The sequence below is a fragment of the Mandrillus leucophaeus genome, unplaced genomic scaffold (genome assembly GCF_000951045.1).
Source record: "Mandrillus leucophaeus isolate KB7577 unplaced genomic scaffold, Mleu.le_1.0 Scaffold73, whole genome shotgun sequence".
Taxonomy (NCBI): Eukaryota; Metazoa; Chordata; class Mammalia; order Primates; family Cercopithecidae; genus Mandrillus; species Mandrillus leucophaeus.
In genome coordinates, this window is record NW_012107919.1 from 5,473,883 (window position 1) to 5,490,683 (window position 16,801).

Here is a 16,801-nt window from a genome sequence, read left to right on the forward strand (position 1 = left end):
AAACAAACAAACAAAAACAAGAGAATGCCAAAAACACAAGCCAGATGCCCAAAGTCACCTAGTGGCTCAGTGACAGGCCTGGGAGGGAACTGAAGAATTTGGATCCAACATCCTTCCAACTCTAGTATTCAATATCTCTAACACATGAAGAGAGCATTGCAAAATGTAGACACCACACACACATACACACATTTATTAAGAGACTGAAGTGTAGCAAACTAAAACAAGAAAGTTTGAGTAAATGTACAATTTATTTTAAAAAATAAATTAGGTTGATTTGTCATGTGACAAGGCTGAAAAAACTCTAAGTTACTACCAAGCACGTCTATTGTCTTTACGGATGAAGACCTGCACGCAAGCTGCATCTCACAGTGGCATGGCAGCCACACACCAGAAGGCAGTGAAAATAATTGCATACAAAAATGGGGATGGATATCGTAATGGGAAGTTAATTGTGGCTGTAACATTCCCCATGGTAAGTGGCTATCACTTAAATGCTGTTTGTATCTTCAGAGGTAATGATAATGGCAATTCTTCTGACAAGAAAAAGCAGTGGGATTGAGTGATAAATGTCTCTGGCCACATTCACCAGTTAAAGCTGATGAGATCAAGATCTCTGTTTACTGAAAGACATTTTATTTGATTGTATGTCAGTGGATACAGACTTAGAAACCCAGAATTCAGTTTTTAGATTGGCTCTAGAGTAGAGATCTGTAAGAAAGAGGAAAACAAAGCTACTAGATTTTCTTCCTTCTTATGATAGACGGAATGCCTTTTTCTGCCTTGTTTCTCATGCCAGCTTCAAGTTGTATGTCATCTGAATCATCCAATAGATGCCACCTCATTCACCATCTGGAATATCTGGGCATTTATTTGTTGATAGGATTTTTTTTTTACTTTCAAATTGGGGAAGTGGGGGCTGTGTTAGGAGCACCTATGTGGTCTGCCTTGGGGGCTGCTCCTCATAGTCATAGGAAGAGAGGAGAAGCTAGAAGGCCCAACCCCAGCTTTGTCCTTGCACTACTTGGTGATTATCTTGACTATTCACTCTGGCCAATGCTTTTAACAATGTATTTTACAAGTGATGTTTGATATGATATGGAGTTACCCTGCAGACTTCCTTGCAAGCACACATATCTATTCCCTCACCTCTTTGGTTGAAAATATATTTTTAAATTAAGATATTGTTATTCAATAGACTAAGCGAAATACAGAAGTTAGCAACTCCAAGATTCACTCAGGGATCCACAGCTGGCTTTTATGGTCTTGGGCAAAAATTTTAATCTTTCATCCTGTTTTTCCATCTGCACAATGGAGGTAATAATACCTGTCAGTTCTTGGTTTGAAGGTTAACTACTTATTTATTTTGAAGCGGTTTATCAGTATGAAGTATTACAACAGTTGTATAACTTATAAAGCAACAATTTTGAAAGTGGATTTTTAAGTTGAACATTTCTTAGAAGATACTCTGATGCTAAAATGTATTAATATATGTCAGCTGCCATGTTAAATTTTTGGAGCTAGGAAATTTACAGCTGGATTGGACTACTGTTGTGAAATTAGGTACAACAATCTAATATGGAAAATAATCTCTGATCAAAGATCAACATCAGTAGTAATTCAGCTTTCTATTTTCTCAAATTCAATTTTTTTTTTCAGATTTTTAGAATGACAAGCTTTTAATGATTATTCCCAGCCCTATCACTTTTGCCTGTCAGATTCTTACTGCCTGTGTTATCTAGCTTCTTACAGAATGCACGGAAAAACTCGGGCTTGCCAGAGCAGCCTCCAAAGTATATACCAAAGATGGAACTCCAATCTTTACCTTGCGTGATTTGGTTTTATGGGCTCTAGATGACTCCTTTCTCCAGAGAGACTCTGAGAAACAAAAGCAAGATGCAGCTCCTGTTGGAAAAGAACAGATAATTGTTGAAAGTATGGAAGGTTGGCTACAATCTACAGCATTTAGCTGATTCTATTTATGCTTGATCATAAAAATGTTAAACATGATTATTTCATTTAGTCACTTTTTCCAGAATTTCAAAATCACAGGAAGCTACTTTTGTGACCCAAAGAGTGTCAATGAAATTCTCATGTTGTTTTTACCTTGCAGAATTATAAAGAAAAATTAAAAATTAATGCAAATTTTGATTTTAGCACTGAAACAATAAATAAATTACATATAATTAATAAAATATGTTTGACAGTTCAGCTACTTTATGGAACATAATCATTTTTTGTTCTTACTCAGAACCAAAACCAACTGGAGACCACTTGAGAAATGGGGGCCGGATCAATGAAAATCTCTTGCTACTATTAGAAGGGAAGGTGTCCTCTCTATCTCTCTGTGCTTCTACCGTCATTCAACTCCCCTTCCCTGGCTCTGTCTTCTCCACTCTTTACTATCTCCCAGAAGCTCCAGTCAATGTCCATCTATTGTATTTTTGGGTACATTGCATGGTAACGGTCTGTTTATAGCTGTGTGTGTCTTATTAGACTATTTGCAGTTTGAGGGCAGTGACTGTGTGTGTCCCAAACAACAGTCTGCTAAAAAAAAGCAAGTCTTGGTAGTAGTGATTCAGTAGTTTTCTCAGTATGAGTTTTCTCAATCTCCACGGTTGTATTGAGAGGCATAATTTAGAAGTTAAGAACTTGGGTTTTGGAGCCAGAATACCAGGGTTCAAATCCCAACTTTGTCACTTGCTAGCTCAATGGCCTTGGGTAAGTTGTTTAACTACTCTTGTATTCAAGTTTTCTTATTTATAATGTTAGGATACATTTTAAACTATATTTTACTATTTTAAGTTTCTTACATAAAATTTACATATTTTACTATTTGTAAAATAGTCAATTACTTCATGGATATAGATATATATATATATTTAATATGTCTCCATTACATAGATAACATTGTCTTAGTCCATTAGTGTTGCTGTAACAGAATACCACAGGCTGGTTAATTTATAAAGAACAGAACTTTATTTCTCACAATTTGGGAGGCTGCGAAGTCTAAGAGCAAGACATTGGTAGATCTGGTTGTCTGGCGAGGGTTACGTTCTCCAGAGGGGAATAACGTTTTGTCCTCACACAATGGAAAGCAGAAAGGGCAAAAGAGCCCAGCACTGTGCGAAGCCTCTTTTATAAGGGTCTTAATTCTATTCACAAGAAGAGAAGCCCTTATGATCTAATCACCTCTTAAAGTCTCTCTCTCTTAATATCATTACATTGACCATTAATTTTTAACACCAGAATTTTGGAAAGCACACATTCAAACCATAGCAAATATATCTATATTTTCACTTGAACACATATATACGTATATATATATTTTTTCAATATCTGTATTCATTTGATCATTATTAATATATTCGTTTGGTCCACATAAATATGAATATATATTCATATGTGTATTTATATATACACATGCACATATATAACTTAGAACAGTGCCTGGTTGATATTTACCAAACATTCAGTGAAATTACTTATCACTTTTGTGTATAGGATATTACTTATTTCATCTTCAAACGAGTTTTAAGAAATAATTATGTGAACATTTAATGCCTAGCTGATTGCTGAAGCATATATTTCTGCCTTTATTTGGCATATAGAATATCTGAACTTCAGGTTCAGAAAATTATAGTTTTAAACACTATTCTTTAAATTCTTATTAAAAGCCTGGTTGCAGTAATATTATTAATGTAGGACTATCAAAAGGACATTCTTTTGATTCCGTCTCTTCCTCCCTATATTCTAAAGGGTATGCTTAAATCAGGCAAGGCCATCAGTAGACTGCTCCCTTTATGGAATTGTGGCTTGGTGTTATGCCATCAGTTTGCATTAAGGAACTTTAAAGAAACAGCTGTTGGTCAGAATTCAACATGGTGCTTACTATGCAGGCAGTGGTTAAGAGCACAGCCTTCATTGGCAGATGGCCTGAATTCTAATCCTTACTCTGCCACCACCCAGCTATGTCACTAAAGCTCAGTTACCCTATCTGTAAAAGAAGACTGATAATAAGCCCTAACTCAGAGTCTTAGAGTATCATTTTTAGAATCACATGAGACGATATATGTAAAGGCCTTAATAAAATACCCAGTATATAGTAAGTTCTCAATATATATTAATTTTCTGTTGCAGGGTACTGTTAGCTATATCACAAATAGCCTCTTTATGAGGACCCTTAAATGAATTTTTCTCAGATCTCAGAACCAGGAAAAGTGAATTTTCTATGGAATTTCTCACTATATGTGGGCCATATGAAGCTGGAAATTGTGTTTTTCTCTTTGCTTTGGCCATTAGGAAACTCAGAGCCAAAATTTTGCTTTATCTCTAGCCAGTAAAAACAGGGTATTTATTTCTGTTTAACAGTAAAAATAATATCTAACATCTATTTGATGCCTATCAGAGTAAACAGGCCAAACACTATTTCTTCTAAGCATATTACTTTGTTCTTTTAAAAAAAGAAACAGCAGAATGAGATATTATTATTCATTTAAAATATAAGAACACTAAGGTACTTTATCCCTGGCTTTAGTCTAGTCCTATACTCCTTTCCCCTGTGCTTGATTTTTTATCTCTATTTTTTCCATTTTGGAGTAGGTATTTTGGTAAGCGACCTCAAATTTCTTTCAGAACTAGGTGATGTGTAAGAAAGAAATTAAAACATATTTACAATCTTATTAGCGTTTTTTGTTGTTGTATATGAAGTTTCTGACCAAATTTATGCATTAGTCTCTGATTTTGGCATTGCTTGTTTAAATCAAATTATTAATGAATAATAAAATATTTTGAATAAACAAATTCAGAAAGCAAATTTATTCATTATTCATTGAACAATGATAAATGTGTCATTTTTCCACCAGAAAATCTAAGAATGAAAGTGAAAAACAGATTATTTCCAAAATCTGTGACATCTGATAGTTTGGATGGTATAGATAAGTCTTTGCTTACCCTCATCCTCAGAAATCCTATTGCCATCTGGGTATCTTCTGGTGAACCATTTCTACCTCCAAATGGTAAGTTTTTTGTTTTTGCTTTCTTTCAAGCAAGTGTATGAAGGGAGAGAGAAATACATTTTATGCCATCATAAGAAAATGAATTAAATGGGTATAATATCAACATAATAACATCAAATTTGCACAAAGAACAGAAGGTTCATCAATTAATATGTGCACAAGGATAGCTATACTCTCGTATTTGCACATTTGCCTGTTTTTTTCTTACTGGAATGGAGTATTCTGCATGGAAAAATGTCTAATTTAGTTGATAAAGAGATCCTTGGTCTATAAGACTGAGAATAATGGTATACATTAGAAAATAACAAATGAGTTTAATTCACATGGAGGACGACCTGTCTGCACATTTTCATTTTTAAGAATTGCACCCTTTAGGCAGTAGGTGGATGTTTAAAAAATGAATGGTTCCAAGCCAGGCTTTCATCACCTCCAAATAGTTTGTGGAAGTGGAAAATGAAATATGGCTATTGCATATGGTAAATCTATATAATAAAACAGCATTGTTCCTCTTCTTTTTTTTACCCCTCCATTCCATAAAGAAATGCCTTAAGCCCTGTCATCTTTCAAATGAGGTTTCTTTTAATGACCCTTACCTTTTAATTACTTGTTTCTAATTGAATCTATTTCTTTGAGCAGAAAGTTCTTTATAAATTATTGGTGTGCGTGATAAATTACTGTTGATAAAGTATCTTGTATTTGTATTATTCTAGCTTTGCAGAAAGCAGAAAAATTAGAGAAACAGAACTGGCTGAAAAAGGACAGAATTCTGGCTGATCTAGATACCATGAGACACAAAATGAGACAGTTAAAAGGTCAGTATGAACTATACCAAGCATAACCATATTTAATTCAAAATGTAACCTCAAATTGCTAATGGTTATTTTCTACCATTAGATACCAAGTGTTTAACTAAGGAGCATTATATAAATATTGTTTTACATAAATCATTTGAGCAAAGTCTAAAACCTAATAATGTATTTTTGGTCTGATTTTATATCTGTAAATTTTATATTAAAATGAATACCAAATGACTTCTGCATATGTTTCAAAAATTAGGAAAGTACCTGGGCAAGAGAAACTATCCCGTTGTTTTGAAATAGCCTCTCAATGGACATTTTGTGGGCTTTGGAATTAATCTTTAAACAAACCTTGCTGTCATTCCTTGGGTATTGCTAGGGAAGAATTTTTTTTTTTTTTTTTTTTTTAAGTAGTCTGAATGAGGAAGTACTAAAATCTTCAGAAGTCAGTGTCAGTAACTTAAAGTGACTCCTTTTTACACAGCATGAGACATGCTAATCACAGTCCAAGTGATCAATTATTGGTCTCCTCCTTCTATTCTCTTTAACACAGAATCTTAGGTTTCTGACCTTATACTATTCCCAGGACTTGAGATACAAATGGTTCTTTGGGGAGAAACAGTGTACTATGGACTTGAGTCTAGGAAGGAACACATTTCCAACTCAGTAACTGCCACAGCAGAATTTCAACTCCTGATGCTGTCTTGTATTAAAAGCATATGAATCTTGCTTCACTAAATAGCAGAACTAGTCCTAACTGCATTAGACTGAACTGTGGTTTGAAATGGCTATTACCAGCTGTTACCAAAAAGAAGAATTGGGTGTAAGTGAAAATAATTACTACTACTAACTTCTACCACTCCTACTATTAGACATTTTCACTTGAATGTTCCATGGACGTGTCCAAAACTACAACTGCCATATTACCCCAACACCAATGCCTCCTTTGTTTCAACTAGTAGTGGGTTCTACTACCATCTACCCAGGTGTTCCTCCCCAAAAACCTGGAAGTCATTCTTGGAATCTCCCTCTCTCTCACCTTCCCCAAGCAAATATTCAGTAAGCCTTGTTACTTTGAATCTGTTAAGTTGATCTCAAATGAATGTCACTCTCTCAGTCTATATATCATTATCCAAGTTCAAGCTACCATCATCTATATATTCCTTGGACCATTGAAACAGTTTTCTAACTGGTCTCCCTGCTTCCGTCTTGACAATGGTTTCCATTCTATAAATAATGGTGACATTCTGAAGTTGAAGTTATCACGAAAAAATGCAAAGGTATTATGATACTCCAGGCACAAAATCTTGCAAGGTTTCCTATTATCTTTAGGACAAAGCCTTGAAACTCCTTAGCATGGCCCTTTATAATCTTGTTCTCTGTAAGTTCCTATTTCTTCTTGCCCACTACATTTCATACATTTTAACTTTCTTTTAGCTCCCCAGACATACCATGCACTCTCTTAACTCTGAGCTTTGGCACATTTTAGTTCCCTCTACTTCAAAGTTTTCCCTCTGCTGTCCTCTTAGGTTGCTCCTACTCATTCTGTGTTTTTAAGGTTACTTGTTACTTCTTCCTGTAAGCCTTCCTCAGCATTCCAAGCCTAGGGTAATGTGGTTTATCACACTCTGAACTTCCCTCCAATAGTCATCATCACATTATTATGATTACCTGTTTATGTGACAGTCTTTCCTATGTTAGATTATACATTCTGTACCGTTCTCATTTGTTCTCTGAATAGTTGTAGAATGACTGATTTAAATAATAAATGAAATTGCAGCCATTCGCTGGAGGGAGTTTCCTAAGCTCTATTCCTGCATCAGCTTAAATGCTGAAAATAGCACCTGGTATGGCTGCCTTTATTAAATTCTGATTTTATATTGTCTTCAGTTTTTATTACAATTAAGTATCTTTTTTTTTTTGAGATGAAGTCTCGCTCTGTCGCCCAGGCTAGAGTGCAGTGGCGCCATCACAGTTCACTACAAGCTCCACCTCCCAGGTTCACGCCATTCTCCTGCCTCAGCCTCCCGAGTAGCTGAGACTACAGGCGCCCGCCAACACGCCCGGCTAATTTTTTTGTATTTTTCGTAGAGACAGGGTTTCACCGTGTTAGCCAGGATGGTCTCCATCTCCTGACCTCATGATTCGCCCACCTCGGCCTCCCAAAGTGCTGGGATTACAGGCGTGAGCAACTGTGCCCGGCCAAGTATTTTAAAAATTTTAAGTTAATTTGTCATCAACTACAATACCACTGTTTAAAACTCTGTATTTTGTCAGTGATGTCCATTCTGGAGGGATCCATTGATGTGGTTTCTCTTATAATTTAATGCTAACATAAATCTTGTCTCTATTGACAAAGTGGTATGTTTTCTGCTATTAAATATAAATTCAACACATGCTTATAAAACATTTACCCTCATGAAGGCCTTTTTCTAGCTGGTGAGATTATGAGGATAAATAAGAACAAGTCTTAGTTAACTGCAAGGTCTATAAGATTGTGAGCTTCTTCAGGGTTGGCTAAAACAGGAGGTATGAATAGTTGCTAAATCAGCTATTCTATGTTATCATAGCCACTGGTAATTGCAAGAAGCATTTATTGAGCATATGCTATGTACAAAACACTGCGCTAAGCTGATTTTACATTTCATTGGTAAGCATGAACATTGCTAATATTAATCACAATACTAGTAATTACCTTGTTGGGTTTTCACGATTAAGTAACACATGTCAAATCTTTACTACATGGTTAGTATATAATAAATACTCAATAAATATTGATGTAAGGATTCCTGAAAAGGCAACTCATTTACCCACTTGGGGTTTTATAAAACTGATAAATAAATAAAACTCAGGAATGGCAGATCAGGCTAAATTATCAATGTTACATGTAAAAGCAATGTTGGAGCATTTAATTTAGTGTGAAAGTGAAATAAGTCTGCTAACTGAAACCCTAGATTGGGTGGGCTTACCCTTGCAGAGACAGGTGATTCTGAATAAGGGTGGGCCTCCCAATAAGACAGGGAATGGGGAGAGCTGTCTGGGCAAGACTCATCCCATGAAAGAAGAGCAAAGCACTTGTGTTCTCTAGTTTCTAAGAGAAACAATGGGCCGAGAATCCCCAGCTTATTTTCCCCAATTTCCAATCAGAAAAATAATCTGCAGTATCAGTGGGGCTCCATCCTCAAAATGAAACAATAGGACTAGGGAAGAGGCATGTCTCATTAATAGTTAGCGATTATAATTACTATCCCCTGATCTCATGTGAAATAAAATAGGATATATGGGAAAATGTAATAAGAAAATACAAAATAATTCATTCAATACATTATTGCATGGTTTCAATTTATGTTATTCATACCTATGTAAATAATAGTTATCATAAAAACTTTTCCCCAAACTAAAATCTTTTGTGATGACATTGTCTCTTCATGAAAATTATAGCACAAATGCATTCATTTCCTTAAGACCATTAGAAGCAAGTTGACAAAAAATGCATAATGTTTTTTCCTGTTTTCTATACTCAATCCCTAGCTCTCAACAGTATAAATTATAAACTGTTGCTGAACTCTGTAGATGAGCAAAATTGTATTGTTCAAAATGCATTCTAAATAAAATATTTGTTGAAATGTTATTTATAAAAATGTGTGGGCCATAAATTAATGTTATCTGCATTCTATAAATAGAGTTGGGTAAAAACTATATTTAGTGTAAATTTGTGTTACGTATTTGTGAGGTGCCACCATGGTCTTCTCAAAAGTGCATTGCTTAATGGCATTGTCACTGTAACTCATTGACTGATTGATTCAATTATGTTTTCTTCACATCCATAAATTGCATATGAATCCTTATTAGAGACATAGCATTCTGGTTTCCCTGAAAAGTCATTGTTGCCATTTATTTTTATGCTGGATCTCTTTCCATAAACTTGAGCTAGAAGAGCACAAGTGCTTTATACTCTATAAGTACCAGATTATTTTCAGTTTCGTTTGAGTCATAGTCTGAAAATCTTCACATTAAAATTATGTTGGCAACAAAATTAAGACTCAACTTCATTTTAGTAATTCAATTGTTTTATGAACCTAAGTGTTACTCTCTCTAAGAAGCCTTCTGTGGCGCCTCAGACTAGGTTAGCAACTCCTGTTAGGAGCTGTTATAGCTCTTGTGCTTTCCTGGTGCAACCCAATTACAATCCACTATTGGTGTAATCATTTCCTTGATGTCTGCCTTCCCAACCAAACTTGAGGCAGGAACTCATTCTCCAACATGTTTGTGCTTGCATTATCCAACACAATGCCTCACCCATGGCTGTTGCTTAATGTAGGTTTTTGGAAAGAAGATACAAGAGAAAGCATTATTTTTACTTAATAAGTTTAGAGATCAATATGAAATGCAGGCTGATTATATCTTCACCACAAAAAGAAAACAATTTCATAAGTGTGACTTTTTAAACCTGTTTTATAACTATTTTAAGTGGTCTAGTAGAAAGAACACATAAATTGGAATCACCACACTTATTAAATTATGCCTGTGATTCTTTAGAATACAGTATTCCAATAAATATTTTCTCTTACTACAACTTCCTAACAGCATAAAGGGCACAGCAGAGGTGTCAGAAACTAATCGTGCTCGCAGGGTATTATTAGATGGAAAAAAAGATTCCTGTCTCTTGGGTTAATATTATTTTAGAAATACTTAATCCCCAGGCTGCTAAGCTAATTGTGGGGGAAAGGCTTATTATTAGTAAAGAGAACAAAACATATGTTCCAATACTGGAAGGATGATAGGGGCTATACAAGGTCATGAATTCTATTTGACTAAATTACCGCTGAACTATATCATGGATGCGAGGCTGGGGCCAGTGTGGAAATCAGCATGTTATCTTCCTCTTCTATCTGTAGAGTACGTATGTGAATCCTGGCTATTTAAAGTCTGAAGCTCCCATATGAAGAGATATTGTTAGATATTATTACCTTAGGCATCTTTGCTTTTATGATACATTTAGTATTTTAGCCTATGCTCCTGTGTGGAATGATTTATACGTAGAAAGCCAAATCACTTTATTTGAAATCTGAAAGACTGTCATCAGAAACAAAATTTCTAGGACTTGTTTCCTCAGGGCGGCGAGTAGCGGCATGTCAGCCAGCCACCATGGTTCCTACCAAAAGCCCTGTGCAGCCTGTGGTGGTTGAAGGAGGCTGGACCGAACAGACTCAAGAGGAAACTAAACTCATGAAACTTATAAGACATACAGAGGTATGTTCTTTGGGATTCTGGATATTAAAGACGCTGCCCTTTTTATGAGTATTTAAAAGTACAATATTGAATTTTAAAATGATACTGTTAATATATTCTCAGCATCTGATCAGTTATGACCATATAAGCATATGCCAAGCATTGAGTTGGCATTTGAAGAGTAGCTGTCTAAAAGACAGCCAGCTCATATGAGGGTCTGTTTTGTTTGAATGGAGACCAGAAATTATGACCTTAGCAAAGAAGAGAAAAAGGCCCAGTGGATATGTACAAAGGTAATTGTAATAATTGTAGTCAAGGCAAGCCTTCTGGCTTCATTGCTCATTACTCCTAAGGGCATGTCTCAATATGTAAAAAGAGCAAGGAGCAAAATACTAATTGCAACGGAGACATTCACAAGTGAAGAATTAAAAAAGTGGTTTCAGTCCAATTGGTTAATCAGTCAGGATTGCCAGACATAAAAAAGTCGAAAAGATAAAGGTCAGCTGTTGAGAGAGGACCAGGGAGAGAGACCAGGGAAAACTTTTTTGCTTTGTGAAGTTTTTCATCAAAATGATATATTCCTATTTAATAAGATTTCTCAAATTCGTGAAATGTGTTCAATCTAAATCTTAGGCACGTGCCCAAGTCAAGGTTACTAGAACAAAAGGAATTGATATCCCTAGAAATATGACTTCGTGCCAAGCTAAGAAGGATAAATCACTGTCCAGGGAATGAATGCAAACCATTGAACTAGGACATGCTTGAGGTAGAATAAAAAGCTGCCTGGCAGGGATCTGGCAAAGTATAAGGGTGGCTGCTGTATTTTAAAAGACAGTAAGTAAGAAACAACACTCACGTATACTCTTGTATGCATTTATTGGTTAGAGGAAATGACGTGATTCTAATAAAAAACTCATCCGTTAGATGCAGAGAAATCTCTCAATAGGGGAAACATCATGCAAAAGTCCAAAAATACTTCTCTCTTCATTTCTTCACATTATAAATGAAAGTTAAGTGCTTTGCCAAAATGATTGCCTTATTATTATTATTCTAATGATTGCTCTTGCCTTTAGTGTTTCATTGAAGCAAGGGAGATTTACTAGTGTCAGTGACAAGAGAGGCTAATGTACTTAATAGTTACTTCCTAAAATTTTTTCCATATAATTTATTAATTACAAGATATTTCTGGATTTTATCACATTCTTCACAAACACTATACAGACAGTTCTCTAAACACAACATTCTCTGGGTTTTTCTTGACAGGCACACCTTTCTGAAATCCGAGCAATGGAATCCAAAAGAAATTTTCCAATTGCAACTAAACTTATAGCAGTCAAGCCGAGCAGCCTGTATAAGCAGCCCAACACAAAACGAGTGTGGATTTATCTAAATGGAGGCAGACCTGAAGATGGCACTTATGCCTGGGGCAAAACTGTTTCAGAGGTAAATCTAGTGTGAAAGGAGTGTTTCATAGGCCTGAGTTCAAATCCCAGCTCTGATATTTCTAGATTGTTTGGTCAAGCAAATTACTTCTATGAACCTCATCTTCTTGTCCATAAAATAGTAACAGCACTTTCCTCGTAGGATTGATCTCATGATTGAATGAGCTTATATGTGTGAAAATGTGAAGTTCAATGTGTCTGACATAGATGTGAATCTGAATATGACACTCGTCCAGCAGAGAACTGTGCCAGTTCAACCCACTCCTACCAAAGAGTAAAATCTAAACTTTAAAGCAATTTTCTTCATTCATTTTATTTTATTATTATTTATTTATTTATTTATTTATTTATTTATTTGAGACAGAGTCTTGCTCTGTCACCCATGCTGGAGTGCAGTGGCATGGGTCTTCATCCATTGTAAATCCAGTTCACAAGAGTGACTTTTTTCACCCATCATGAATCATTTACTAGATATGTTCTATCTAAGAAAAACAATGATACTCATTAGAGAAAGCCTATCATGTTCTTACTACCCAGAGTCCTAGAGCTGTTAGAATTCTCACTTCACAAAGTTAAAATATTGACTAAGGAAAGAGGAGTAACAGTTCATTCTTGGTTTGTAATTTCAGTCAGGGATACAATTCTGACATTTTTTTCTTAATCTTTAAATGAAGACTTTAGGCACATAATAAATGAATTTGGGTAATCTTTCTAAAAGTCTTATCTGTTGTAATGATGTCTTAAATAGTAGTTTGTCTTTTTTATTTTGTGAAATGTTTTCATGAATTTTTCTGGGACAAGTGAAAGTCATGTAGAGATGGTGGTGGGGGATGTGGATAGGCAAGATAGTATAATAGACTGGCTTGGAGAAGTTCATGGAGGCTGGTGAGGGCACATAGAGTAGCAGGGCCACCTGAGATGGTTCTGCCCCTGGACATTAATCCAGTTTCAAAGTGTAAGGGAGACCACTCTTCTCTGACAGGGAGTTTGACTAAGAATGGTGAGAGCAACTTCATATCAGAAGTTGACAAACAATTTGTTGTACTTGAGAAATAAGAGATTAAAATGTGAAAATGGATACCCCAAATTAGGAACATAAGTAAAGGATCTTCATACATGTAGAGGAAAAAGGAAAGTGATTTTTTAAAAAGATAGTGAAAGCTTTTTCAGAAGAGAGCTACCTAGAAAAAGCACTATAACAAAGCTGAAATGTCTTTCCCTGCTGGTTTCTTAAAAAATCAGGGTTCATGTTATAGATGCTACACGTTAAAATGCACTTAAGTACTGCACCTAGAACTGATAAATTTCTGAGAGAATATGCAATGATTAATAAATGGGTAAAGGGTAGAGCTGAGACAATGGGGAAAGATAGCCTATCAGATTCAGGGTAGAAAAAGCTTACAATAACTTTGATGAAGATTACTTATATCTATATCTAACTGGGGGATGACTTTTTGATTTATGTGACTCTCGTGTAGCATATAAAAGGCATTTCACAACTTTTATTCCATGATCATATAATTTTTTATGAGCTTTATATATGAACAGCCCTATGCTAGATGCTGTAAATTATTTTTCTAATTTATGTCTGTGGATATATTTTTGTAAACTTAATAGTGCTATATAATTGACAGCTTAACATCCATAGTAGTAAGTAGCAGTGGAGTCTGTGGTCTCCTTAAATTAATACGTCAGATTGACAGAGTTTTAGAAAATATATCTAAGGTTTACTTGGGAATGTAGAGAAATGGGCACTCTGGAAGTACAACTCTTTGGAAGACAATTTGGCTGTACATAGCATAAGAAAGTATATTTGCAGAACTTGATCCCAAGGATATTTTCATGAACCTAGGCAACAATTATTTATTAAGAATATTTATTACAAGCCTATTTCTAATAGAGCTAGATTATTAATAATTCAAAACCTCATCAATGGGGAGATGATTAAATGAATTATAATACATAGGATGAAATACAATAACTCAAAATTACCTTTTTGAAATAATAATAAAGATGTTCAAGATATACTTAGTGAAAGAAGCATTATGTAAAGCATGTGGAGTTAAGTTCTGCACATATATATGCACAGATATAGAAAAAAGACTGCAATGATTTTATTAGATGGCCATATTATGGGAGACCTTTATTTTTCTTTCTTGTATGTTTTCCTATGTGTTCTATATTTTTTATGGTGAGTCCAGATTTTTTTAATAAGGAAAAGTTGTATGATACGGAAGCTGATATTCCTCTGAGAGAAGTACTAATAGAATGTGATAAATGTAAAATTAGCAGTGAAGGCAGGAATCTCAGTTGAGAAAAGGGAGCACAGTGCCCACCTAGGGTGACAGACAAGGCTCTACAGAGGAATCAATAAGGAACTCTGATGGAACTTGAGAAATGGAGGAGATTCAACAGCTTAAGCAGAAAAAGCATTAAAAAGGATAAGGGGCACCCATGTAAATATAGGTGTTAGAATTCACAAAGTATATTAAATAGGTGCCCCATGGACAGAGAAATTGGAAGAGATAGATGTGACCAGAGAGATTGTTTAAAAGCATATGGTAGACCCCATATACATAGGTATTAATTTTCTCAGTCAGCCATAACAAAACACTATAGACTGAGTATTAAACAGCAGAAACAACAGAAGTTGATTTTCTCACAGTTTTGGAGGCTGGATGTCCAAGATCAAGGTGCCAGCCAGATTGGTTTCTGGTGAAGCCTCCCTTTTTGGCTTACAGACAGCCACCTCCTTGCTGTGCTCACACATATTCTTTCCTTTGTGTGTGTGTGGAGAGAGAAAGGACTCTGGTGGCTCTTCTTTTTCTTGTATATAAAGAAACCAGTCTCACTGGAATAGGGCTCCACCCTTATGGCTTTATTTATCCTTAATTACCTCCTTAAAGGCTCTATCTTCGAATATAGTCACAGTAGCGGTTAGGGCTTAAACATGAATTTGGAGTGGACACAGTTTAGTCCATAACACTATCCTAAACTCAACTACTTAAACCACTACTTCCCTGTAAATAAAGAAGTGGATGGCGAAATCAATGTTTTGGGAAGATTAATGTGGCCTACATGTGTAAAAGGACACTCAGAGAATATCTAGAAACTTTTAATCTCTTCCTTTTTCTTTTCCATGCTGTATATTTTTGTCTTTAGGGGCTTGCATGTGATTCTTTGTCATCAGTTAGGAATGTATCCTTTCACACTATCAGGCTGTATAAAATGCCTCTGGAGGATGGACTGTGTGTGAGAAATGAACAGGCAGCAGGAAGGGTAGGGTTTGGATTTCACTGGGGTGTCTGGCTAATGACACTGACTCCAAAGAAGCTCAGAGTTTCAGTGTTTGAGACTTTTGCTGGAAGAATGAGAAACAGAGCACATTTCAAAGTGCTTCTCTCTACCTTCTATAATGAAACCCCCAGATGGTATTTGAATTCCATCCAATGTGGACTTTCTCTCAACTGCTTTCACTGCTGTGGCTATTCTGGATGATTTAGCCGTGTTCTTCCCACCCACTCTTTGAACATTGCTAGACTTACTCTCGTCTCCAACTCTTGTCGGCTCATCAGTCATCAGTGCACCAAGGCAGCTCTCTCTCCAGGGTTAGTGGCTCTTTCTGCAGGACCAGCATCTTTCTCTGATTTATGATTGCCTGTGCCCCTCCTTCTATGGTCCTGAAGCGTTTGTCTTCTCCCATTCCTGCGGCAGCTCTCTGATTCTACAGAATCTCGAAATCAGAGTGTTCTTCCTTGGCCCAGGAATGGTTCTGAATGCATGAGCAGAAGCTAAAGGAATGAAAAAGAGGTCTTTCTGATTTGGATAGGCAAGTACCTCACACCCACAGGGAGCATGCAATAGTTCTATGATGCCCATGTGCCCCACCTGAGGAGACCTGGTCTATGAAAACAAAACTCAGAAAACAGACTGTGGGTGAGCAATTATTATGGAACAGTGTTTCTTCATCATGAACTTTGTTATTGCAAAAACATTTAACTTACAGTATACACTTTAAAGAGGATACTTCAGTAAGTTTAGATACATTTGAAAAACAGAATTAAGAATGTCTTTGTTTTGTTTTTTTGTTTGTTTGTTTTTGAGATGGAGTTTTGCTTTTGTTGCCCAGGCTGCAGTGCAATGGCATGATCTCAGCTCACTACAACCTCCGCCTCCTGGGTTCAAGTGATTTTCCTGCCTCAGCCTCTAGAGTAGCTGGGATTATAGGCATGTGCCACCACGCCCGGCTAATTTTGTATTTTTAGTAGAGATGGGGTTTCTCCACATTGGTCAGGCTGGTCTCGAACTCCCG

At 35.9% G+C, this 16,801-nt stretch overlaps 1 protein-coding gene across 1 annotated transcript in view; it reads left to right on the forward strand.

Moving 5' to 3' along the window:
• DCDC5 (doublecortin domain containing 5) overlaps positions 1 to 16,801 on the forward strand; it is a 93,487-nt gene that overhangs the window by 51,997 nt on the left and 24,689 nt on the right. Inside the window, exons 11-16 of the mRNA XM_011965616.1 lie at positions 272 to 475; positions 1,743 to 1,935; positions 4,866 to 5,018; positions 5,729 to 5,830; positions 10,932 to 11,068; positions 12,311 to 12,490. Of these exons, the coding sequence (XP_011821006.1) occupies positions 272 to 475; positions 1,743 to 1,935; positions 4,866 to 5,018; positions 5,729 to 5,830; positions 10,932 to 11,068; positions 12,311 to 12,490 (969 nt within the window). The remainder of the gene's footprint in view (positions 1 to 271; positions 476 to 1,742; positions 1,936 to 4,865; positions 5,019 to 5,728; positions 5,831 to 10,931; positions 11,069 to 12,310; positions 12,491 to 16,801) is intronic.